At 48.5% G+C, this 25,879-nt stretch overlaps 1 protein-coding gene across 2 annotated transcripts in view; it reads left to right on the top strand.

Annotated features, from left to right (window-relative positions):
* LGR6 (leucine rich repeat containing G protein-coupled receptor 6) overlaps positions 1-25,879 on the top strand; it is a 148,907-nt gene that overhangs the window by 73,262 nt on the left and 49,766 nt on the right. For both annotated transcript variants that reach the window (XM_075521642.1, XM_075521641.1), the window contains exon 4: positions 3,228-3,299. In XM_075521642.1, the coding sequence (XP_075377757.1) occupies positions 3,228-3,299 (72 nt within the window). The remainder of the gene's footprint in view (positions 1-3,227; positions 3,300-25,879) is intronic.

Genomic DNA, 25,879 nt, shown 5'->3' with positions numbered 1-25,879 from the left:
GATGGGAGGCAGCACGACCCAGCAGTAGCATGACAATGGGTTTTGCTTTAATATTGACTCCAGATACTTCCATTGATCATCTCTGAACACTGAGCTCAGATTTCATAGAGCCACTGAGATCCAATGGCTGTCCCACCAAAACCCCAACAGCACTTCCTAAAGCCCCACTCTATCACTCTGTATTGAGCTGTGCATCTTCTTGATTTGTAACAGACCTGAATTGTTGTACTTCTTCACTGGGCTGCAGGACCCAGTATCCTATCTTCCCAGCACACCTCAGCTACAGAAACAAACCCGTATGCAGGACCCGGAGCCCCAGAAGTTGTAGTGGTCCTTGTGTGACAGCTGTCTGCCTGGATGAGCTTCCCCATCCCAGCAGGCTGCAGAGAATACCCATGGCATTGATCACTGGGGCACACACTCCTCTTTCACAAGTGTGGAAGGAAAACCAGGGCCGATGATTATGGACTTGCCAGGACACAGTTCACACCAGCCCCATGTTCCTCTGTGTGTGATGCTCCTCTCGGAGGGGTCCCACCAGCCTTGCAGCGTGCACCCTGTGGGAACTGGCTCTGGGTGCAGCAGCAAGGAAGCTCGTGGTGTTCTGTGGTCCTTGCACTTGGCCCGTGTCCACACAGAGCAGGTGGTGAGAAGATGACCCAGGAAGGTGAACAGGCGAAGCATTTTGAGAACAGCAGGGAGGTGGGGGACAACAGAGGCAAATCAGGAGTCGATGGAGCAAGGACCTGAGAGTGCCGGAGTGTCTAAGGCTCGGACTGCCCCTTGCATGCACCAGGACACCTGGGACCATTTGTGCTGCCCATGGACCAGCTTTGTGCAGGAGATGCAGGAGGAGGGCATGGGCAGAGGGAGCCAGAGGGAGCCACTTGAGCTGCCTCCTGAGCCTTTTCTCTTCTAGACCGAGTTATTCCAATTACATTGTTCTACCACCCCTGTAATTTCTATTCACGTCTCCCCACAGGTGAGGATCTGGCATTTCCTCATCCTTCTTCCCGTTGTCCTCTGGCTGCTCTCCTGCTGCCCCACGTCCTGCAGGCCAGGTCCCAGATGGGACAGCATGGCCCGGCCAAAGGCTGCCCAGCATCAAGAGGAGCAGAAGGATCATTGCTGGTGTCCTGCTCCTCACAGCCCCGTGTAGCCATCCCCACAGGGCATCTGCCCTCTCCCCAGAGCAAGCCCATTTTGCCTTGGGTCTCTTGGGATCCCCACCAACTGCAGGCAATTTTGGCAGGGCTGCAAGCCCGTGCCCAGCTGTATTTGTGCAGCCAGTTATCCGTGTCAATCCATGAAGCCTTTCTCTTGGTCTCCCTGCAGTATCCTGTATTTCCCAGCCCCTCGCTCGCATTAGCCGAGCTCTGCGCCCCTCCTTGTAGGTGCAAGGTGCCTTGTGCAGCCCTGTGTTGTCAGGAGAGGTAGCAACTTTCCCCTCCCAGATATCATCTGGGTCCTTACCAATAATTCTGAATGTCAGCTCCAGGAGAGATGCTGTAGAACCTTAAACATGTTATTCAGTTGAGGAGGAACCATTTATTAATTTCTGTATGGCCTCTCTGCTGCCTTTTTGTACCACATCAAATTTGTCTCCTCTGCTGCAAAGAACATCATCGCATGCCAGCATTTAACATCTTTCTAAAGTAAAGCTAAAGTCATGGTAGATGATGTCTATGCTTTCCTCTCCATTCTCATGGCTTTTTACCCTGCATAGAAAAAAACTAGATTGCTTTGGCACAACTAATTTTTCACTAGCCACTACTGACAGTTGCTTGTTTCCTTGCTTTTTCTTCTGTGTGCATACAAATAATTTAATGGCAAGTCCCCATTTTCTTCCAGAAATTGAAGAGTTTTGGGGCCTATAGCTTCCCTTTTTTAAAGATTGTGCCTATAATTGTCTTTTTCAAACTTTCCTTTCATGACAGACCTCTGAATCCTCTGCAGTAAAGCTAGCAGTCTCGGCAATGGGAAAGTTTCTTGCTTGCATCAGTACTCTTTGAGCTGCCCCTCACTACTAAGGCCATGCTCTGTCCTTTTCACACTGGCAGTAATTACGACAGCCCCCTAAGCACCATTTCCCTTTTCATGTCATCTCCAACCACTCCTTGAAGGTTTTGGAAATAGAAACTCAGATACATAAAACATTCCTTTCTTTAGGCACTTTCCCCAGCCCAGCTACCACACTGGGATGTCTCTCTTATCCAGAGTAGCATGTGCGCATGATGTCCCAGTTCTGGAAGGAACAAGTAGGTGCAGGACAGAGGCTGGTCCAGAGTCAAAAACTTAGCCTGTCCAGAGATGCAGAGATGATAGGACCAGCAAACTCACATGCGTGGTGCTCCAGGAGCTCAGTGAGAGAGGACAGTGGCTGGCCAGGTCAGGAATACCCCTGGGTATTCTGACCCTGCCTGAATCGCTAGAGCTGGTCAGGCACCCACCCCTGGGGCAGGAGCACTGCCACCCAGTGTCTCCTCCTCCCCAACCACTTGTGTAGTTACCTCAGTGTCCATGGCCCTTCTCCATGCCTTATTATCACCTCCATTTCTGAGAAGACCTCCTGCACCCTGCACGTTCAGCCCAACAGCTCCAGTCACCTGCTCTCTCTGAAGCCCCTGGGCTGGTTTGGGTTTTTTCCACAACAGCTCCAGTTACTGCTGCAAGTTGTGCCAATGCTGCGAAGCCCCTTAGCAAACAGCTATGGAGTGGCTCCTCATCCATTGTGTTTGCAGCTGTCTCACAAGTTGAATAAGAAACCTGCCCACAGGCTAGTTTCCATAGACTCTGCAGGGGTAACCACCACTGACACACACTGGGAGAAGGATGTCTTACACAGGTATAAATACGGGACAGCTCAGCTGAAAGCACTGGTATTACTCTGGACTAACAGATGCATGTGTGCAGTGGAGAGGCCCCTTTACAGTCACGTCCTCCCAGTGGATCCCCCATTGCAGCACCAAACTCTGCTGCAATGGGGACTCTGCTGTAACAGCACCCTGGGACCATCTGCTGCAGGATCCTGGGCCAGCCTGGACTGCAGATCACCTGCCTGCAGCCTGCAAGCTTGCTTAAGAGCCCTGGGTGACCAACATGCTGCTTTCCAACCCCTCCAGCTTTCCAACAAGAGTCCAGGACAGCTTCAGAAACAAGCAGCAGCATACTCCATTTTGTGTCAGGCTTTTTTTTTTTTAACAAAGTTTTCTTTTTTCTAATTATAGGATGTTGCAGAACAATCAGCTGAGTCGCATCCCTGCAGAGGCACTGAGAGATCTTCCAAACCTCCAATCTCTGTAAGTCATTAAAAATCAATGCTGCAAGCTGCACAGTCCCTTGAGGGCCCTGGGCTTCCCAGCATTTGAGTCATTAGTTCCTTTGTCAAGGATATTCTGTCCCTTCTTCCTTTTCTTTTCCAATTAAAGCAAAGATTACTGTCACTTAGCGTAGAAGGCAGGGGAGGGCGGTTTTCATGGAAGGAACACTGTCTTGGTAAAGGATGTTGAAATTACAGCTCCCCATGTGTGTGTTGTGATGAAAAGGCCACCAGTGCCAATGCATATTTCAAGGAACACTGGAAAATATCCACCAAGAAGGGGCTCCATCCTCTCCACTGTGGACCACAGTGGGGAAGGGACCTGCCAGGGAGCACAGAAGACACTCTGGTCTGTCAACATGCGAGTTGCACTGTTTTACCCAGATAGAAGGTAGTTATTTCAGGGTAGAAATGCTTTAAAACACTTTCAGTGATTCAGCCACAGGAAGAAGCTGAGGCTGTGACAGTACTTTTCCTTTAAAGTAACTATATCTGCAACAGGTTTGTGATACTATATTCACTAAAACTCACATGACACTGAAATATTTGCAGTTTTCCTGAGTAGGGATACGCATGCAACCAGATCCTGGTAGTGCCACTGAATTTAGGGCAGGTCTGTTTGGGAATCACCCAGCTGGCATAAGCAGCACTGCCGAAGCTTATAAAAGCATTCTGAATTGGGCTGAACCACTGAAAAACTAACCTTAACCCTAATCCTTAACTTCAGTCCTAGTTTTACTGTGCCTTTTTATCATAGAATTGTGGGCTGGAAGCAGGCTCTCGGTGTCTCCAGGCCAGCCTCCCGCTTGGAGCAGGACTATCACCAATAGTAGGTGGGGCAGTTGCAGCTTTGTCTATCTAAGCCTTGAAACCCTCCAAGCATGGAGATTCCCCCCTTGCTGGTGACCTGGCCTGGGGCTGTCCCTCCTGGGGAAGAAGCTTTTCCTCAAGTCCAACCTAAAACTCCTGGACCGTGGTCATTACTCTTTGTTTGATCACTTGGAACCACCCAGAAGAGCTTGGCTCCATCATCTTTAGTTGTGGGTCGCTAGCAGATCTCCTCTTAGCTTCTTCTCTGCTAGGTGAAACCAACCCAGCTCCTTCCACCTCATGAGACAAGTGCTCTGGGATGCTGACTCAGTTGGACCTGTCTGGTTCCTCTTCATCCTTCTTACACCGGGCAGCCCAAAACTGGGCACGGTTCTCCATGTGTGGCCCTCCCAGGACCAAGTAGGAGTTTCTGTAAATATTAATTTAAATATTAATTTGCAATGGGGGTGTTGGCTGTGCAGGATATGAATGTTCTTTCTGCCAGAAGAGATTTGAAACATTTGTTGCTGAAACATCATTGGCACATGGTTGTGGCTGTTATTAAAATGTGTTGACATCACCACCAGTGCCAGAGTCAAGACCTCCCACTCCAGGGATCTGGAGATTAGATTGTTTTCCAAGTGACTTCCCTTTCAAGGGAAACGTGACATGGAAGGTCAGCAAAGGTCAGTTTGTGGCTGCCCCACAAACACCCCTTTCCCCTGAAAGTGTGTGAGAACCAGTGTCACCAGAACCCATGGTTGGATAGACCCAGCCTTTGCTTCTGAAGGTTCAACTGCCTGCAGACATCACTGCTGCTCGGGCCACCTGGCCTGGGGCACACACTGCTGATGGATGGCCACCTTGGCTAGTGCTGAGAGGTCCACACGCTCCATCCCCTCAGCCAACAGCCTCCACCAAAATACCACATGGCACATGAGAAATGCAAAATGCTTCAAGAAGCTGCTCATAGCACTGTTGGGCTTCATTTAAGGCTCAGGGTGGGAGGATGGCTTGAATCAACACAGAGGTACCTGCTCTTAGTGAACTTCGAGGCTACCTCGTCTAGCATAGGCCCCCCCTAGGTGTCTCCAAAGTTGGGCGAGGAAGGAGAGCTCGGGCCAGCTGGGATCTCATGTTCTTCCTGCAGAAACTGAAGAGTAGGAGCAAATTTTAGGAATAAATAAGCTGCTTCAGACAACCTGAAGGAGACTAGGCTTGGAATAAAATCAGAGGGCTGAGTATCAGGGCATGTCTGGTTAGGACATGTCTAATGCCTGTCATATTAAGACTGGTTTCAAGAACTACAGCAGCACAGGCAAGGGAGGTTGCTGTAGGCAGTTGTGTTCCATTTGTCCCCGGAGTGTGCTGCCCCAGCCAGCAGGCTCCCACCCAGGGTCCAAGGTGGCTGAGCAGGGACCTCCTGCCCTTTGGACCAACCCATCTGGGCTGTTATTCCCCTCTCAAAGCTCCCCTCAGCCCCTCACCCCTGGTAGTTCAGCCAGGTCTTTCTTCCCAGCAGTGCACAAGCATCTGTGCCCGGTCCCTCTGGACTCCATCACTCCTCTCCTCACCATCTGTTTTTAGGATATCTGCCCTCATCCTCCTGAACCAGGGCCACCTCTTCTGAGCCTTCCCCAGATCCACCTCTGAGGCTCAGTTTCCCTTCCCAGCCTCTCATCGGACCCAAATTCCTGTCCTCGACACAAACTGTGCACAGGAGGGACTGAGACAGTGGCCTCCCACTCCTGTCTCTTTCTTAAAAAAAAAAACAACTGTTAGACCTGACAAGACCTGGGTTCGGGGCAGGAGAGGGGGCAACAACTTCTGACCTGCAGGACTGCTCCATCCAGTGCTCCCGACTACATCAGCCAGACCCACAGCTTATCTATCAGCCACCAGGCACAGTGAGCATGAATAAATTCAAAGGAAGGCTCCTACTGGGAAAATAAGCATTTCATGGGATGGAGCATAAAGTGCCCCTTCAGCTGAGGGAGCCTGGATACACATTCTCATGGACGCAGACTGCCTAGGGCTTTTGGACCATCTTTACACAGATGACTATTTCATTAAACACACTTTTTAGGAGGCCCAGCTTTGAGAACCGGCAGAGAGAAAATAAGAGATGCACATTGGGAAAACAGCACAACCCCTTGTGGCAGATCCGCTGTTGGCAACACCTCTCCCCCTGAGCCAGACAGATATCCCACTCGCCAGCTCAGGAAGGTGGGACCTGCTGCAGTTGGGCTGGATCTTCTTCACCACATCTCACCTAATCAGAGAAACTGGAAAGGGATTAGCTAAGCCACAAGCAGCAAATTAGTGGGAACTGGTAGACACAGCAAACTGTGGGGCAAGATGCTGTGGATCTTTCCCCATTAGGAAAATAACACCTGCACATAGTCAACTCTAGCTGCACACTCAGAAGTGCTTTCCAGAGAGTTCGCTCACTGTCAGTTCTTGCTTTGCACTGGCAAGAACGACACAAGCATGGGAAGGTAAAGTGATCTTCCCTAGGGCAACAGCAAAGTCAGAGTAGGACCTAGGTGTCCTGTCTCCACGTGCCACATTAAGGTGTTTCCATGCCTCATTCAAGACTCTGCAATGGCACGATCGGTGTGTAAAAACACCAGTCACCAGGAGAGGAAGTATTTGGGACAGACTGTGTGAAAGATTAAAATCTCCAGGAGAGAGGTCTCTCTAACAAAAAGCAAGCAGCAAAGCAGTAGCATCTTTTGTGGGTCTCACATCAGTGAACCCACCTCACCCATCCTGTTCTTTCTGTGCTTGCGAGAATTCAGGGTAAAGCCGTAAGAGATCAGTCAGGTCCCCCTACAGTTGCTTTTCCATGCTGTGCCCCTAAGGCTGGTTCCAAATCTTCAAACTGGAGGGGCAGACCCTGGAAGCAAAAGTTTCAGAAGTGTCCCACACGATGGAGACCTCCTCCCTGTCTCAGCTACCTGGTTAAAGGATGGGCAGAAGGTACCTCTCAGAAAAGAACCTGATTGCAGATCACCAACAGGCTGCAGTAAAACCTACCCTCAGTACAGAGACTACAGGAGGCGGTTATTCTCCAGCACAGTTATTCTCCGCAGATAGTTATTCTCCAAGAGGACAGGCACGAGCCAGCTCTGCCCCATGTTAGCACTGCACCAAGCCCTGTCTGTGTCTCTAGCTTGGCCACTTGAAAGTGTGAAGGGCACGTGCAGAAAAAGATGATGATTTGTGCTTTCTCCTCTTTATATAGAAACTGTACAACAGAGAACCCTTGGGCACAGTGAAGGCCCAAGAACCATGTCTGGTAACTAAGCCCAGCATGGCTGTGAGGCATAGCCCTGCTCTGGGCAGATGGGGACATTTCTGAAGACACACAGTGTGTGTTATGAGATTGTACCACTGCTGTATCTCACACTGGTGAAAGCATGACCTGCTGCGTCTCCATCCTGTGCTGCTCCCACAAGGGAGAAGCCAGTGCCTGCAGAGTGTTGCAGTTCTCCTTCTAGCTCCTGTTTAGAGATGCTCTTCTGTAGCCACCTTTTCCTTCTCTCTCCATTCCAACAGGGAAATATTTCATAAAGATAAATGAGACCTGATTTGAAAAACAGGGGTGGCACAGTGTGGACAGTCACTATGTCTTAAAGATGACAGTCACTATGTCTAAAGGTACAGAGCTAAGATGCTCTGCTTGGTTTTCAGTGATGCTGCCATGACTTCTCCAAATGTAGTTACTAACCTCAGGCCAAGAGCCTCCAGTACAGGTCTGCATTAGAGAGATTTTTTTCCTCTTTTTCAAATATCTGAGTCATTTTCCACAAGTTTATGAGACTCTTGTGTATTCATTGCCAAAAAATTAGCCAGCCTGGAACACCCATAGGTCACCCACAGCATGGTTTCCAAGCATTACTGGTCAGGCTATCTGAGACCCAGTGTACTCATGTTGCCCAGAGACTATTTTTTTCCATTCAGAAGGGGAAGTGGTTTTATGGCACATCATGACAGTCCATGAGTTACCGGACTCGCATGGTACTTCATGGAATATTAACTATCTGCTTTGCAAGTTGGCAACACATGCTAAGCAGGCCGGATGGCTGAAAAGGGGGGTGAAAATGGTTGCCAACAGGAGTGGGGTGGAACAGACAGCTGTACTAGACAGAAAGGGATTGTGTGGTGGTTATTTTCTTGCTCTTTCAGATATTTGCATTTGATGTCCATGTTCGTCATTCGGGGACTCAGGCAGGATTTGAAGGGAAAGTATGTATCTCTTACGGACCAGCTGACATAGCAGAGGAAAAATAGACAGACTCCTGGATACACAAGACTTTTCTCAGGTTTATGACAGAAGCAGCCAAACTAAGTGGAAGCTGAGAACAATTGTTTTGAGCTACTCTAAGTCCTACTCTACCAGTAGGACTTACCAGGCAATTCAAGGGATGAGGTGGCCAAACAAGGGGGACAGAAGGGGATGCTTCCAGCCACTGTGGGACAGAGAGAGGTTGGTATTTACTGCCTGCACAGCACCAAGTTAGAGCTGAAATGTAGCAAAAACCTAACGTGTCAGTAGAGTCTCTGAGATAGGAAAGCAAAAAATAATGATTTAATAAACTCCAGTTGCTTCCAAAGGTGGCAGCTGTCTTGCCTTGTGAGCATTCAGAGAGGATACCCACTGAGATAGGACACATGCATCCAAGCCTTGGTAGCACTTGGAATTGAACTGCTGGGTCGCTTTGCTGCACTGCTGGGGTCCAAGCTGCAGTCCCAGGCATGAGATATGTTCAGACCTGTACTGAAGCCCCTCTGCTTGCTGGCTGAGAGTGCTGGACAGTGCAGACAGCCAAATGCCCCTCGCGCTCTGCAGGATGCATGCTGTGAGGCCATGGTACCAGCTAGGAAGGTGGCAGCAAGTTTGAGAGTCTCTAACAGCGGGAGATCAACTTGTACATACATGCTCAAGGAGAGGAAAGTCCAGGCAGAAAGAAACTCCAATAAACATTGTCACTCAGAGAGCAGAAGGAAACTTATTCCTCCTTTTTACTGGGGGATGATGCACAGGGAAGTAGGAGTCTCCTGCCCAGAATGATCAGAGAGTCCGTGGCACAGTCAGGGCATGAACCCAACTCTCCAGAGTACCTTGCCCCCAGGAAAGCTTGTTCCACATTGGAGCCCTCTTGCATTGCACGTGCACCCTGCATGCCTTCCCACTTAGCTTTTTTTGTGGCAGCCTGAACAAAGGACTCCACCTCCAGGGAGAGGAAGCAGCAGCTCTCTGTTAACATGGCCTGGGTCCTGCTCTCACATCTGTCTCTAGAAGACCAGAAATAAGGGAGGAGAAATGCTGGCCAGGTGTCACAAACACCATGCTTACACTGCTCTCCCTCTGTGGGCCTCCCCTTGCTCTTCCCTTCTGATTTGGCCAAGATGAGGATCTGTCTTCATGCAAGGAGCCTTCTCAAAGCTGCCAACCCATGACCTTCAGGTGCACAGGATTTTCCATGGCAGTTGTGGTGTCACCCACAAAAGATGTGTTGTGGTGCAGGAACCAGCAACGGGAGGGCACTAATTTTAACTAGCCTAGATGATGTATACTGGCTCTCAGGGAACCTAAAAGTTACTGAAACTCCAGTCCTTCACGGGACAGACAGCATGCCAAAAAACTCACTTTAGATTCAGGCAAGTTTAGGTGAGATGGGAGGGTCAGGACATTCCCCTGTGAATGCTCTCCAAGAGGATGTTCCCGTTGCCCTGTGTGATCCCCCCATACCTTTTCTAACCAAGGAAGATGCAGTCCTGAGTTTTGGCAAATATTTCAAACACGCTAACAGGGCTTCCTCCTGCAAACTTTAACACAGGTACTGGGAAGACTGGCAAACCAGGTGGAGGTTTCTAGTCATTCAACATAACTCTGTGCCAAGGGCATTCATAGGTCTAGGACACCCATTCCCCGTCACTTAATGTGCTGACCCAAAGCTTGGCTGCTCCAGGTTGGCTTACTGGAGCCAGCTTACAGGGATTTCATGTGGTTTGGGTGACTCCTCCTCCCGAGGGAGGCATCCACTACGGGGGTTCAGCACTTCCTGACTAGAAGTGTTCATGATTCACTTTTCCCCATGGATGCCAGCCAGCCTGAGGATGCAAGTGTCAAATCCACCCAAATACCCCCATCCATGTCAGACACACCTCTCCTCACAAATACCCCTCATCACAGGTTCTCTGAAGCTGCAGCCATGCCCGTGGGGGCCAGAATCAGACCTGCCCTGCTCCCTCTCAGCTTCAGGATATGGAGGCATCACTGCCTGGAGCCCGGGCTGTCAGGAAGGACACCTTGGTGGGGCTCACTAGATGAATACAAAGAGGAATTTGGATTTCAAAATAAGAGAGTACAAGGCTCTGGAGACTGAGCCTCCTACCAAGTGTGAGGGAGCTGCTTCCCAGCAGGCTTGCTTTATCTGAGAAGCATGTTGGGAAACCCAGTGGGGAGGATTAGAGAGAACACGCACACCTGATGGCAATGCTCTGAGCCCTGCAAGGGGTGCCAAGGCTTTACATAATGCTCTGATCCAGTTGTGATCCCCTGGCAGAGTATCTGGTTACCAGTGGTTTATAGGTGCAGTAACAACATACCATGTGTATTCTGGAAGAGTCGTGTGTCAGTCTAATTAACGACTTCGTGGTTTGTGAGCACTTACCTAAAGCAGATGGGCACTGTGTCTGTTCCTCTGCCAGGCAGAAGGAGTCCAAGGTATTTCAAAGTAAGCAGGTGCTATAAATTATAATTACCAGGCTTGCAGAGGTAGAGAAAGCAAAGAGAAAAGAAACCTGATGGATTAAGAGATCAAGATAAACCTTTGGTTTTTCTTTTTCAAATACTTATGGAAAGTGATGAGAATGGCTGGCTTTTTCTGGAGTTTCTCGCAGATCAGCACTTTGGGAAGGTGCTTAGCGTGTGTCTGGCTCGTCTGGGTGGGTGTTGCCTACAGCAATTTGGAGGGGGAAGGGGGGATTACTGCCAGCCAGAGCAGTGTCAGAGCTTTTCCAGTATGGGTGGCTATATGATGGCCTCAGGACAGTCATCACAGCTTCTCTCACCTAGCTTTGAGGCCAGGGGCTCCAGGAGGATAAGATTTCTAAGTGGCCCAGTGCAGCTTTCCCAAAGTCACCACTGTAGTTCAGCTCCACAGTACCAGCCTGTGCTTTCAGTGTGGTGATCTGATTTCTAGCCTATGGCCGTGAATCCCAGAGCTCTGTGCATTTCCTTGGGGTTCCCTCCTGGGGAGGGGAGGAACTGCACTACTAGCTAATCACTGGGATTTTGAGAGACTTTGGGCCTCCCTAGGTTTTCTGACCCAGTAAGACACAGCAGCATAGGCACAAAGCTTCCAGGGTCACATTTCTCCCTGCTGGATAAAGGCATCCACTCATTTATCTCCCGCCCCGTGGTAGGTCATTTCTCCTCCCACAGAGACTTGTAGCTGCATGTTCACTTCATGTAGACCCCAGACCCCAAGAGTATGGACATAGCTGGCACGGAGACGCTAACACACGTAATGTCATCTAACCCCCCCGGCGGGACCACCAGCAGTGTGGGAGTCTCCAGCTGAGCTCATTTCCATGTGTCTGAGCAGCGCTATTTAGTCAAGAGAGAGAAGTAGATGCACTGGGGGAGAAAATCATCTCCTGAAAGTAGGCACCTGCCTTCGGAGATGGATCACTGGCGGTGGTGCCTGGTCCTCTCCATTCACAGCTGGAGAGGGACACACAGTTCCAAAGGAATCTGAGTATAGTTGAGATGACTCCTAGCTGTGATACCCACCTGTGTATCAAACTTGATGTCCTCATTAAGTCCTTGGTACCTGGAGCATGGCATGGGAATTAGGGAGTTTACCACATCTCTAGCCCATCTGCTGGCCTGCATGTACAGGGATTTGTCCAGAAACATCTAAACATTTGGTAGCCCTGCTCCAGAGGAGAGAGAGCATGTAAATCATAGTCCATCAATACTAAAATTTGGGAAAAGAGGGAACTAGAATGCTGGTATCTTGGCTAAAGATCTGCAAAGCCCATTCAGTCCAATAACGTAATTTTCAGATGCTTCTGCCTGGTCCAAGTGATCAGTGACAGTCACGGCCTTGGACCAGCCTTGATAGTGGGATTTCCCCCCAGCTGTTGCTGTCCCAGCAGCCTCCAGCACACTGAGCCCATACCCCACTTCACCCTTGCATTTGCAAGCACAGAAACCAATTGTGGCACATGAGACGTGGAGAATGGTTCCCAGCCACTTTTCGAAAAATCTCCCCATTGCATTCACCTCTTCCTCTGCCATCAATCTCTCCTATCTCTCAATCATGCCCCACTCCCTGCCCTGCAATGTTCCCTTTCCCCAATAGCAGCAGCAGCACTTCCCTTCATGAGGAGAGAAGCCTAAGGATCCTGCACCATGAGGTCAGGCTCTTCTTGCCTCCTTTCCACAATGCACTTTGAGTTTTCTCTTGTCTCCCGGGCAAGGTGCACCATAATGCTAGGAAATACTGTCTTCAGTCCTTGCAGGCAGTTCATTAGCCTTGTATCCCAAAAGGATTGACTCTCCTGCTGTTGGGCTTGATGATGTGTTTGATAAAGCAAAGGGGCCCAGGAAAAAAACCTGTGACTGTGTCTCCATCTGTATTCTATCTCTTGGCAATTCCTCCTGTGTGCAGCAACTCAGGGAAGCAAAATAGATAAACAAGAGGCCTTCTCTCCATGTCAGCATGTGTCAGTCACATAGAGCAAACCATTTCCTGCTACCTGGTGGCTAATGCAGCAGTAGACAGTTAGCCATCACCACTGCAACCATAGACAGGTGGTGGGCAACAGCGCAATAGGTCCCATTCCCTGGCATGCTGTCCTTGCTCTCTTTTTAGTTCTCCTTTCACCCTCACAGTCTTTGTTCACTGCATTCCTCTGAAATATTTGCAGGATGCACTTGCTACTGCCACAAATCTGTTGTTCCCAGCTGAAGTCAACCACAGTCTCCCTGAGGAGGACTCCAGTCCCATCAGCACTGGTCCTGCTAACATCACCTTCCCATTTCAGGTGCTTATATGGCAGTAGTGTCTGTCCTCTTCATCTGTCCTGCAGAAGGATTTGATGCCTTCATAAGCTGATAGGATGCAACCTGGAGGACAAACTGTGTCATATACATTGTTCTTAAAAACATTGCAAACATTTTCTTGTTTTCTACAAATATAATTTCCCATTATATTCTAATTTCACTCCAGCTTTACTTGACTCATAATCTCTTAGCGCTAAATCAGCCTGATGTACGCTCCCTGAATACAGGTTAAGTTTACCTCTAACTAAAATAACCCAGTTCCTCCAACCCATTGGTTCACTTCTCTGATATCTTTAGCAGGAACCTTTTGGAGTCTTATGGAAATGCAATAAAGGCTACTTCATCCCCTGTTCCTCAAGGCAGGTAATTATTTTTATACATATGGCCAGAGATTAAAATGCAAAGAATGACTTACAGCAATTTGAGAACATGTGGACTTTGATGTAGACAAAGGAGGAAAGCTCTTCCCACCTGATCAGATTCTCACAAGCATATAAATTCTTATGACAGAAGGAAGAAAAAAATTACTTTGGAATCAGCATGGCCTGAAGAGCTCAGTCAATTCATTCCTTGTTTCACTTCTTTGATCTATTTGAGATTTGACAGTTTGCTGTTAACAGCAATATTCTTCTCTATAAATCACATGTGATGCAGTAAGGTTTAAGAAAGGTGTTGTTTCCATTGGGTGTTTAGAGGATAAAAGCTATGGAAAAAACAGAAATCTATAAAGTCAGCATAACATAGCAATTACTTACAATCTGTTGGCATAGAAGTTGTCTTGTGGCAAGACCACCTCAGTCCTGTAACATGATTTATTGGCTACGGGGTCTTTCTGGAGCACAATGAAAAAGAGGTCAGGGAAGAGCAGGGAGGTAGTTCTTAACAGCGAATCTGAAGATAGACTGAAACAAAGCAACCGCAAGTACTTTCTTGGTGATTGCTGCTGCTGAGAGCACAGGACCCTGAATTTCACTTCTTATAGACCACTTCGTAGCAGAAAGCATGCCTGTGGCAGGAAAGAGAGCCCAGAATAAGTGTCACAGTGCAGGCAGCATGCTAAAGAAGTTCATTGCACTCTAGAGGACACTTGCTGCTCAAAACCTTCCTGCCCCATCTCTGAAATCCCCTCTTTTCTCTGAGGCACCTCTTCTCAGCAGGCAGGACTGGAGGGGAGCACAGCTAAGTCAGTAGAGTTTTGTCTCCTGTCTTGTCTTCAGAGGTCGGATCTCCATTTTGGCATTTTAAGTGTTTAATGATATTTTTACAAAGAAAAAAGTCTCGGAGGGGCCAAGAGCAGATGTCTACCACATCCAAGTGAACACTACACTCAGGCGTGCCACACATCTGGATGTACTGCAGGTAACTTTCATGCAGTGATGTAGCCGTGGTGTGGTGAGTCCTTGCTGAAGTTTGGCTGCTGTTAGTATTCCTCGCTGGCTGTATGGAAGCAGGAGCCTCTCTGGCTCCACGTGCTGTGATCCTTCCTCCCCGGTGTAGTGTGCACAATCTGAGATTCACCTGAAAACAGCAAAGTGGCCCCTGTAGCTTGTGTAGTTGAGCCAGTGCACAGATACTGAGGAAATGTTACAGTTGTGTTTTCTTTCTTTGGCTTCAGGTGGGCTGATGTCCCTGGAAGGGACTGGGGCTTTCCTCCTGTATGGGCACATCTCATAATTTGGTTCAGGAATGATAAGGCAAATTCAGAGGCGTTACTGCTTTTTGGCATAGACTTGGAGCAGACAAGATTTTTCTGGTTGCGTGTACCACAGGCTGTCATCCAACCTGCTGCTCACTCGCTCTTTTCCCCACTTCACCCAGTGCATGATCAGCCTGAGCTGTCACTGCAGATCTGTGTGCTTGTCACCAGGACTGGCAGCAATAGCTTGGCAATATCAGACCAGGTTTGAAGAGAAAAAAACTGCGTTAAAATACAAATCCAGTTCAAGATTCAGATTTTGGAGTTGTTCCTCTGCTTACACTGACCTGATGCAAACCCCTGGTCTGGGATCAAGAGTATCCCAGACTGGGAAATGAAGTGTGTGGCTGGACCTTATTTCTTTTTCCAGCAGCTTTCTCTGCCATTCAGCTTGTCTCCCCGTGTTGTTTATGGAGTGTTTCCCAGTACCTTTGAAGAGCACTAGTATTTTTACTGCAATGATGAGCAATAATACATTTTCAAAAGCCATTGGCAAATCCACTTGGCAGAAAATGTATCACCCTCTTTTATAGGGGCAAAAACTGTGACTTGGTCACTGTGTTCTTGGTAGGACCCAACAAGCAGCTTCACTGCCTCCCCTTTGCAGCCCTCAAAGAACAGCAGCGGGATCAGCCACGCTGACATCTGGCATTACAACAGAGCAGCCCAGGCCAGGCCTGTAGTTGGGAAGTTGAGTGGCTGGGACCAGGAGGCTGGTGTCTTCGTGCCTCTGCTGACTGGAGTGCTAGATCCTTCCCTCATGGTGGGAGATCCTAAGATACCACCAGGAAGGAAATCAAATTCTTCTGAGTCATCCTCCATGGCCTCGCTACACAACCTTCCTTCCCTTCAGGTAAGCTTCTGCTGTGCCCACGTCTCCCTCAGGCAGACCAGGTGGATTTGTCTCCTCTGACAGTAGCTGTCTAGATATTACTCATCTCAGCTAGTCAGCAGTGGAAAATGATCAGCATCTCCAGAGGGTGAATCATCCCTGTTATCTCAGAGACCTGTGTGGGGGGATGAATCACTCCCTGGAGGACTCTGGTTTTCTCTTCTGGCTATGGAAAGACCCTATAATTGGTTTCAAGTTCTGTGTGAGTAAGGTTGGGTGAGATGTGTTTTTCCTACTCCTGGAGAGCAAAAAAATGCCCCTCTCCCCACCCCCCACTTTTATCTGGCAAAAACAGATCACCAAGTTAACACACCTCATCAGAGCATGGGTACCAAAGCAGAGCTGAGCATCTGTCCTCCCCCATGGCCCCGTGCACAGGACACAGCACACATTTGTGTAGCCCTCAGAGAAAGCTATCAGAGGAGAGTGTCTTGCCCAAAAATACAAGTGCAAGGAGCAGCTTACCCATTAACCATAGAGGAATTTCTCTGCACTCCAGAGCTGGAGGGATTTGAATTTGTAACGATTGTTCTGGGGGCAAGTCAGAAAGGCTTCTGACATGGGTACTGGGTACATCACAAACATGGTTTTTTTCCTGTCAGTGGGAAGAACTCAGCTGGTCAGATCAGAGCCTTTTCTGCTTAGGAGTAAAAAAGCATGAAATGCAATGTGGTTATCCCACTACAATGACCTCAGTAGCTTTTTTTGAGAGGAAGATTTAGAGACCACACACAAGCTGTTGAACGTATCATCCTCAAGGAACAGTTCTCTTTAGCAGTGACCCAATAAATCCCTGCCTCCATTTGTCCTTCATCCATTACTCCCTGGCTTTGAGCAATGAGCTGTTGTGAAGTTTATGTAAGGGAAATGTCCATATGGCTCATACTTGTGAGTGTCCATGCTATGAAGGATCCCTGGATTCATCTCCCAGGAAGATGAGAGTGTCATGTTTTTTATCAGACTGACAGCTAAAAGTTTAGCAAACTTCAGTCACTCTAATTTATTTTATTGCGTGGCAGAACTGGCAAATAATACAGAAAAATAGGTGTCTGCATAAATTGCTATCTGCTCCCAAGAATGGTGTCAACAGATATAGAAACTCTACCCCTGACTGCATCGGATGCCTTATCTGTGTACACCGTGTGTAAAAAGCAGCAGTTTCGTGTCTTTACAGCTTTTGAAATTCTTTCCTGGAATGTGTAGAGAGTAGGCTCTTCAGCTCCCAGTGATCTTGAGTTGGGCCATCACATTCATGATGATCCCCTGAGTCAATTCCTCTCCTGAGACTTCACTTTCTAATTTTCCCATTCATTGAGCTTGTGGTTGGCAGCACTTGGAAGGAGGTGATGATGAGTGACACCCTTGCTGTGCCCCAGCATATCCGGGATTCACCAGTTGTGCTCCCAGCTGACGAGGTCACAGCACAGGTTGGGTGGCTTGAGCTGTATTTTTCTAGCAGTTTAGCAGAGGTTATACCTACATAGCTATGCCCATCATGTACTGTAGTCACCTTCAAACTTCTCTATATTGACTGCTAGCAATCCGGTGTGGCAACCAGGATCTCCATTTGGATAAACATTCAAGAGATCATTCACACCAAGCTGAAACTGGTGGTCACTTGTCTATTTGTATTGTTCCTACCTTTCTCTGCACACACTGCAATGACTGCAGTACCCACCTTTCAATAAGCAAATGTCCCTCAAAAGAGACTGACAAACACAGAAACTTAATTCCATCTTCATACCCCTCTCATATGCACTGTCAGTTCCCATCTCAGGCTGTAACAGGTTTCAGGAAGAGGCACATGCTATCTTGACTGCCCTCCCAGTGCCTAGAACATTGTAGACACTAAAGAAATAATAATCACAGCTCACATCCACGATCCACACACACACACGCGTATGAGTCATATAGTAAGTTCCAATGTGTTTTCCATTGACCTTTATTATGGGGACTCATGACCCTTAACTCACTCGCTTATACAGATAAGTATCCAGGGCATGCTGCATTTCCCTAGTGACGGCTCAATAGAGAAGATGGACAATGGGTCCCAGATGTTACATACAGTAGATACAGCCACACAGCAGGGAAGATGGGTCCCAGATGTTACATACAGTAGATGTGTCAGTGCAAAAGGAAGATGGGTCCCAGATGTTACATGCATCGAATATGTAAGCACTCTTGATGAACCACAGAGAAGCTTCAGGTAAACTGGAGATAGGAAGGCAAGCAAGAAATGAACAACATATTTAAACTGGCACCCGTCTATGCAGCATTTAGTCCTCTATGCAAGACACAGCCATGGCCCTTAGTCTGCTCTCATCTTTAACTCTGCCTCTCTCATAACCCTGTGGACTTCAAGAAGTTCCTCCCACAGCAAGGTAGATGGGAGCATGGTCAGTCTAGTGAGACTCAGGAATGAAAAGTACAGAATTGTCTCACCTGATAAAGGCATAGGAATCACTAGCTGTGTTGGTAGGATAAACACCAAGCTAATTTTTAGGCAAGTGATATGATGCGCATAAACAAAATTTTAGGAGCAGGAGCCAGCCCTGTGCATGACAGGCCCTATCAGACATGGTATCTTTGGCAGTAGGAGCTCGGTGTAGTGATCTGTGAGGTCCTTGCTAGCCCAGGCTGTAGATGGTCCAAGCAATCTGTCTCCTAACAGCCATCTGCAGTGCTAACCATTCTTGAAGGGAGGCAGCTCCCTTCACAGCCCCTTGCAGTGCAGGGCAAAGCTCCTGTTCCTTTCGTACAGAGGAAGGAGGAGGCAAAGAAAAGCCAAGCAACTTGTCCAGGGTCACACTGAGCCCATGGCAGAGCAGCGGCACTGGACAGCTAGCTCCAAATCCCAGGCAAGCAGACTATGCCTTGTTCTCACCACTCGGTGTTACACCTCCAAAACAGCCCTAGCTGTCAGAAAGAGCAGAAGAGCTTTCCAGTGCCCTGCAGCTGTGGTGTGGCTCAAAAACTACTGTCTCTGGCCCATGGAGGATCCCCTCAGCCAGAGAGGGGCCAGGGGCCAGTCCCACAGACCCCTGTGTCAGCTCTTTGGGGCTCATGGCTGCCATGCTGTTTTAAAGAGCTTGGTAGCTTGTGGAGGGGCCAAGCCCAGAGGGCCTCAGGCCCTGGTGAGATGAAGAGCTGTTGTGCACTCCTCTCCAGGAAAACATCTGGCCAGCTGTGGGTCACACATGTTCAGTGAGAAGTGATGCACCACATGCATGACCATCAAGGCTCAAGGCTCTCAGCAAAGGCCATTGCTTCTCCCCAGTATAGCCTATGAGCTATAAGGGCAAGAGTTATTTAATTTCTAAAACAAAGCTGGTGCATTGGAAGGTCACGGGGCATCCTATGGGTGCTCACCCAGCACAAGGAGGCACTCAAACACACCAGGGTACAGTCCGGCACCTCAATAGGAGGCGGCTCCCACCCAAGTGTCCATCAAAACAAAATAACCACCAGTCTAGCAATGATTGCCTGAGTCAAACACCACAGATTGGACATCTGGAGCCTATGTCCATGTCAGCTCCCGAGTGGAGAGTAAATGGAGCAAGGCAGACATGGACCCAGCTGTGACACCCCTGCAGGTCTCCACTGCCAGACAGGAACCTTGTGATGCAGCTGATCTGGCCCTGGTCCCTGTGCATTCAAGGTGTGAGCGGGCTTTTATATCCCAGTACATGCTTGGCCCAGGGAGTCTCTCAGGGCACCATGACCTGCTCAGAGCCCCTCTCCCCAGAGAGCAGTGTGTCCTGTTCCTTCTGTCCTCAAGAGCTGCTCTCCCTTCTCTTTTCCAGCTAGCTTGTATGCTTGACAAAGACCGCATTTCCCAGCAAATATGCAGGACCCACACTGCTTGGTGGGCCTTTGAGCCACCTTAGCCTCTGCCTGCTTTCTGTGCCTCCTCCATTTCCCTGTGCATGGCACCATGGGCAAGGAGGGCAATGGCAGGCACCTAGGGAGAGGGCTGGTCAGGGAGTCGGCACAGTGGAGAAGTGCAGCTGCCCAACTGTCAGCAGTTTCTATAGCTGCAAAGAGATTTTGGCAATCCTTCTTGCACAGTTCTGACCTGAGGGGTTTTGGAGGTGTCTGCAACTGGGGATAACAAAGCCCTCTTGTCTGTACCAAAGGTACTTTGTGGAGTCTAGGTATTGCTCTGATTTAATTTCCTGAGCATCCCTCGTGGAGGGCTTCCCAGAGGTACGTCCCATTAAGTCAGGAGTGAAGACTCACTGCAGTCCAAACAGAGCCCTGCAAAATTTTCCACCGGATCCTGTTCCACAGCCAACTGGGAACATATTTGTGTCTTGAACCTTCATTCACTGCCTAGGATGGTTTTCACAAGAGTTTTTAGTCTGTAAATGGAGCTAGGGAACTCTTGCAAGTCTTGCTTGAAGGCTGTGAGCTCTTCTGTGGCAGGGGCAGAGAGCCCAGGTGTTAGAGCAGGCCTATAAGGCAATGTTTTACCTATTGAATAATGTATCATTCATAGAATCATAAAATGGTTTGGGTTGGAAGGGACCTTTAAAGGTCATCTAGTCCAACCCCCCTGCCATGAGCAGGGACATCTTCAACTAGATCAGGTTGCTCAGAGTCCCGGCCAACCTGACCTTGAATGTTTCCAGGGATGGGGCATCTACCAGCTCTCTGGGCAACCTGTTTCACCACCCTCATAACAAAAAATTTCTTCCTTATATCTAGTCAGAATCAACCCTCTTTTAGTTTAAAACCATTACCACTTGTCCTATCACTGCAAACCCTACTAAAAAGTCTGTCCCCGTCTTTCCTATAGGCCCCCTTTAAGTACTGAAAGGCTGCTATAAGGTCTCCCCGCAGCCTTCTCTTCTCCAGGCTGAACAACCCCAACTCTCTCAGCCTTTCCTCATAGGAGATATGTTCCAGCCCTCTGATCATTTTTGTGGCCCTCCTCTGGACCTGCTCCAACAGGTCCATTCTCCCCACTGTATCTGCAGTACATTATGACCACAAGGACATGATAGCCAGAGCAGAAACTGAACCCAGTTTCCCACCTTTCAGGTTAGCACTGCAGTCCCCAGCTGCCTTTCTCCTATTCCATTTGGTATCAGTTGATGGAAGAAGCCCTTGCTCCTCACCTGGGTTATTTGGGCAGGCTCAGGGTCCCAGAACCGCCTGCCTCTGTGTGTCTGGGCCCCATCAAGTGCTGTGCCTGGCAGAACGAGCAGCACAGATGGAACTGGCTTGCAGGGGAGTGTAACAGAGGGGGACAGAGTGCCTTCGAGCAGGGTGTTCAGCCGTCCTCCCTCACTGTGCCCTCAGCTCCTTGCACGGCAAGTTCCTCGGGAGCTCACAAGCCAGGTACTGACTCAGTGTGTCTGGGATTTTTGCCTGAGAAAGGAGCTGAGGTGTTGGCCCCAGTCATTAGTAAGTTATCGGAGAAGTTTAGCTGCAGTGACATCATCTCCTTCTTATGTTACTACAAGGAACTTAGATCCTATTATGGGATAGGAGGTAACTCAATCGAGCCTTTCAAGATAAACTCAGACAGGAAGAGAGACATGATTGCCTGAAGGCACCAATTAGACATTTCTGGTGAGATCAGCTCTGTTCAGCCGACACACATGCACACTGGGGCCAGGGAAGACAGCAAGCACCTCGGTCCCTGAGAAAGGGGTAGTCTCAGGGAGGGGTGGGCAACCAGCTCTTCCTCCCACTGCTGCCAGGTCAGTCCTCACTCCTTCAAGGGTCGCAGCTCTCTCTCCAAACCGTTCTTTCTTTATGTCCTATATTCTGCTGTTGACAGATAATCAAGATGCAGAGGAGCTCCCCTGTTTGGAGAGAGAACAGCCTAGCCCAGTACCACCCAATGCTGCCTATGATCTTTGGTGGCAAGTTTTCTCCAACTTTATCAAGGGAAATAATAGCCCAATATAATGCAAAAAATACTGGGAGGATGGACTGGAGTTTGAGGTCCCAGTGTCCTGTTGTGACTGGGCTGTGGGCAGTGGAGGAACATCACAGAGTCTATACTGCAGACCTGTTACTGCACATAGTTTGTATAAGGCATCCAGACAGGCTGCTGTTTGGCTCTACTCTGTGCAAGGAAGGAAGAACAGCAGCAAAAGTCAGGATATTTCGTGACAGCATGGTGTTGTGCATTTTTATTGGTTTCCAGACTGCAGCTCCCCCTGTAAATGTTCCACAGCCAGAAGGAACCAGAAAGATAGGGGCAGAGTTGCTTCTGTCGGTCATAGCCTGAGATTTGCACCACATCTGTTAGGGAACAGAGGGACTGTTTCTGGTTATCCACTGCTGCACACTTCTGCCAGTCATGTTACAAACAGCAGGATGCATGTGCTTACAGATGTCTAGGAAATGCACTTGTACATCCTCTGAAACGCTCTGGAAGCAGTTCTTGGAACAAGACAGTTCTTAGAAACTGCTGGGTCTGTGGCATAAGAAACCGAAGACCTCAGATTATAGCTTGACCTGTCAGAATTAATACAAAACTTATGACGTGTTCACTGGACTGACAACTGCACATAGCACCACCACCACCTGGACCTCCTGAATGGCTGTACTGAGTGCATTGGCTTATCTTCTGCACACTGGGAAGGAGGAATCTCCCACTCTTGACCTTTTGTCATTAGAAAAGGCCTTCCCTACCTGCTTGGTTCCTTCTAGGAATGTTTTTGATCCTAGCATCATCTCTGGACTGTTTCTGTCAAGAAGGCAGGCAATTCCTCCTCAAGCCTTTATCAAATACAGACAATGCTCAAAGCAATGAAGTGGCTTTTCAAAGGCATGCTGGGCTCTTAACCCTGCATCCACACAAAGGCTACCTGACACTGTCCTGCCCACAGAAAGGCTTCCCTTTCCCATGCCACACAGGTTCCTTTGGCTCCCCAGAGCAGCAAAGGCACCAGCAGCAGCAAAGGCACCAGCTGGTGGGGCTCAGACACACTTGCACTTGATGCTCACCTGCTCCTCTCACCATGGCTCAGCACAGATGTGAACGGCTGCTCAGGGAACAAAGGTGGCATAGGCAATGCCTCAGACCAAAAGCCAAGGGACTTTTGATGTTCTTCCCAGGCAGCTCCCTCTCTCCCCATCCCTGTAGTCCCAAAAACAGAAAATAGAGTAAAATCTAAGGTGATTCCAGGCACTTTTAGGACTTTTGGCTAAGCGTCATGTTGAAGTCATATAAACACCCTGTAACTATCAGCAGTAGATGCAGGTCTAAAGCCAGAAGCCAAGACTTTCAAGCAGCTGGTGATTTTTATATGCCGTTGTTCTTGAATGCCCCACTTAAAATCAGCTCCTTTTGCCTGCAACGGACAGGACGATGCTCTACAGTGCCTTGCTTGAGCCTATGAAGTCACTTCGAAATCTTGTCCATGCAGACATCTGGAGATCACTGTGTGTCTCATCTGCTCTCCAGACCTACAGCACTGCACGACAGGAGGCGTGAGATGAAGTCCCACTTCTAAGCCATCCAGCAGCTCCGTGAAAGAGGCATCTTCCTCTGTAAGCAACAAACGGGTTAATGCTTGCAAGGAAAACCAACTGAGTGATTTGGTGAAATAAAGATTAAAACATCTCCATGGAAGGTGAGGAGCCAGCCCCAGCCTGCGCTGTCCCATTTACCCACTAATCGGCCCAATTATCTTAGGTATAAATCATAACACAAAACACTTACGGAGCCAGAGTCACACACTGAAGAAAGGAGAGAACTGTTGGGTTGGTTTTTGTTTAGTATAATTGATATAATTACTAACAACTGTGTGCCAAGAACTTCAGCTTTTCTCCTTCCAGAAGAGAGTGGAGAGCTGTCTGAAAGCCATAGCAATTAGCAATCCCCACATGCACAGCTTTTATTAGAAAGAATGCACCTCTATTCCAGAAAGAGCCAACAACTCCCTGAGGAGCAATTAAAAAACCCGGAGACCTTCTGGTACCAGGAACGCAGCCATCACTTAGTCCACATTCCCTATTCCCTTGTCAGTGCTGCGAAGGCACATAAGGAATCCTGCCCATCATGCTGTGTGTGAAATGCCTTCACCTGGACACTTCTGTGTCCTAATTCTAACTTCACTATCTCCAGATAGGTGCATCTTGCTGTGCTGTGGCCCAAGCAGGCTGCCGTTTCTAAGCTTGCTCAGGCCCTTGTCCAGCTCATTGCAACCAGCAGAAAGTCTCCCTTTCACTCCACCGAGGAATCTGGCTGGGGTCTGATTTTCACACTGTGGAGCACATTAAGGCTGCAATTACGTGGCTGGAGCTCACCAACACTCCCCAAGCACAGCACTCTCTAGATAGTGTCTCTTGGATAGTGGCCACACTCATCACAACATGCCATGCTGCCACCAGGCAGCCCCTGCGGAGGTGAGGAGACAGAGGACTCAGGGTTCATTTGAGTCTTGCAGAGGTGACCTCTCATTGACGGCAGGGTGTGGAGACATGGAGCAGAGCCTGGCTTGGAGCTGCAGCATGTCCAAAGCCATCCAGGAGTGTTAACAAACTCCTTAGATGAATCTCAATTATTGCCCCTGTACTAACCATAGGCATCCACAAAGACAGGGACATGTCCGAGTACCTCTAAAAAATCCACCAAGGACCCATGCTACCTCACTGGCACTTCTCTCATACCTATGGACCATGGATGTAAAAAAAAATGCCTTTCCTGAGCATATGCTAAATAGCCATGGAGCAAATCCATCAACATTAATGGTTTCCCCAAGACCTGGGGCACCGTCACACTGAAGCCAAACTCCCTTGTGGCTCACATCTGTGGCTTCGCCCAGGAGTTCATGACCCAAGCAGGACATAAACGTAGACAGTCATGGGGCCACCGTGCTGCCTTGCCACGAACCATCCCTGTCTTGGACAGCTCAGCCTGGTGTACCAACCCTTGGCTCTGTTTTAGCGTCTCCATTTCTGAAAGCTTAATTTGGTTTTGAAAAATGATAACTATTCTCAACGGATATTTTCATTGTCTGTTCTTTAATTAATTAAACTTGAAACAGAGCATTCATTTTAAAACAATTTTCAGTAAACATATAGGGATTTGGATGAAAGAATGTCTCTGAGAAAAGTAAGCAGTACTTTTTTTTTTTTTGGAAAACAGATTATGATGCCAAAAACTAACAGAATTCTTATGCTGAAGAAGGAATGGAAAAATTAAGCAAAGATTAACATTTCCCACACAAGTTTTAATTTTGGTCAAAAAGTTCTTGTTTGTCCGAAAAAGTTTTGATGAACACTTTCAAATAGAGTCTTTAATCTTTCCCTGAGCTGCTGCAGGGTTTGCTTTTCTCTTCTTTATTCTTTGGATTTGTCTTCTCGGGAAGATGAATGATGCTATGCTCTCATTTGTTTGTAGTCTTGGTGACAGGAGGTAAATTGAGGCAGAACTTGCAACATGCCCACCCTCTTCAAGAGGAAAATATACACTGTCTTGTGTCAGCCTCTGAGCAAAGATGCAAATCCTGTGGCAACTGAGCTGAGCTTTGGGTGCGACGTGCTTTTGTCATCCACAGAGAAATCAATAGAGCTGGCTGAAAAACTCTCAGCTGAACAGCCTTGCACCAGAAAGTGCCGCTTTGCAGCAATGCAAGTGTATTGCAATTTGGAAAAATACATTAATGTGGCAAAACGAGAGTAATGAAATAGCTATTTAATCCACCTTGGGGTATCATTTCAGTTTGAGGTGATGCTGTATCAAGACTTGTACACTGCATTTAAAGGACAGTTGTCCAAGGGAGATCTCAGGAGGTTTGACTGCACTTCTCGACCAGGTACAAATCTCCAGCTTTGTCCATCCAGGTCAGACCAGCCAGTGCAGGAAATGTTTCTCTCTGTGGCATAGGAAAAGGCCTGTTTCCCAGGCTCATCTGAGAATTTCACCCAGGAAACACCACCCCTACCCCACTCCAGAGACCACAGCTCGCACATGGGGTCTTCCCTGCTCCATGTACATGATGGGGTATTTGGTCTCCTCCTGCAGGCTAGAAGTTTATTGCAGGGTGCTGGGAAGTGGTTTGTGAACTAGGAAATGTCTGTGCTCTTTGGACAACGGTCTGGTGCCAGGGA

The sequence above is a fragment of the Mycteria americana genome, chromosome 20 (genome assembly GCF_035582795.1).
Source record: "Mycteria americana isolate JAX WOST 10 ecotype Jacksonville Zoo and Gardens chromosome 20, USCA_MyAme_1.0, whole genome shotgun sequence".
NCBI classification, from domain to species: domain Eukaryota; kingdom Metazoa; phylum Chordata; class Aves; order Ciconiiformes; family Ciconiidae; genus Mycteria; species Mycteria americana.
The sequence above is the reverse complement of the archived record's forward strand: the minus strand, read 5'-3'. Positions and strand labels throughout refer to the sequence as shown.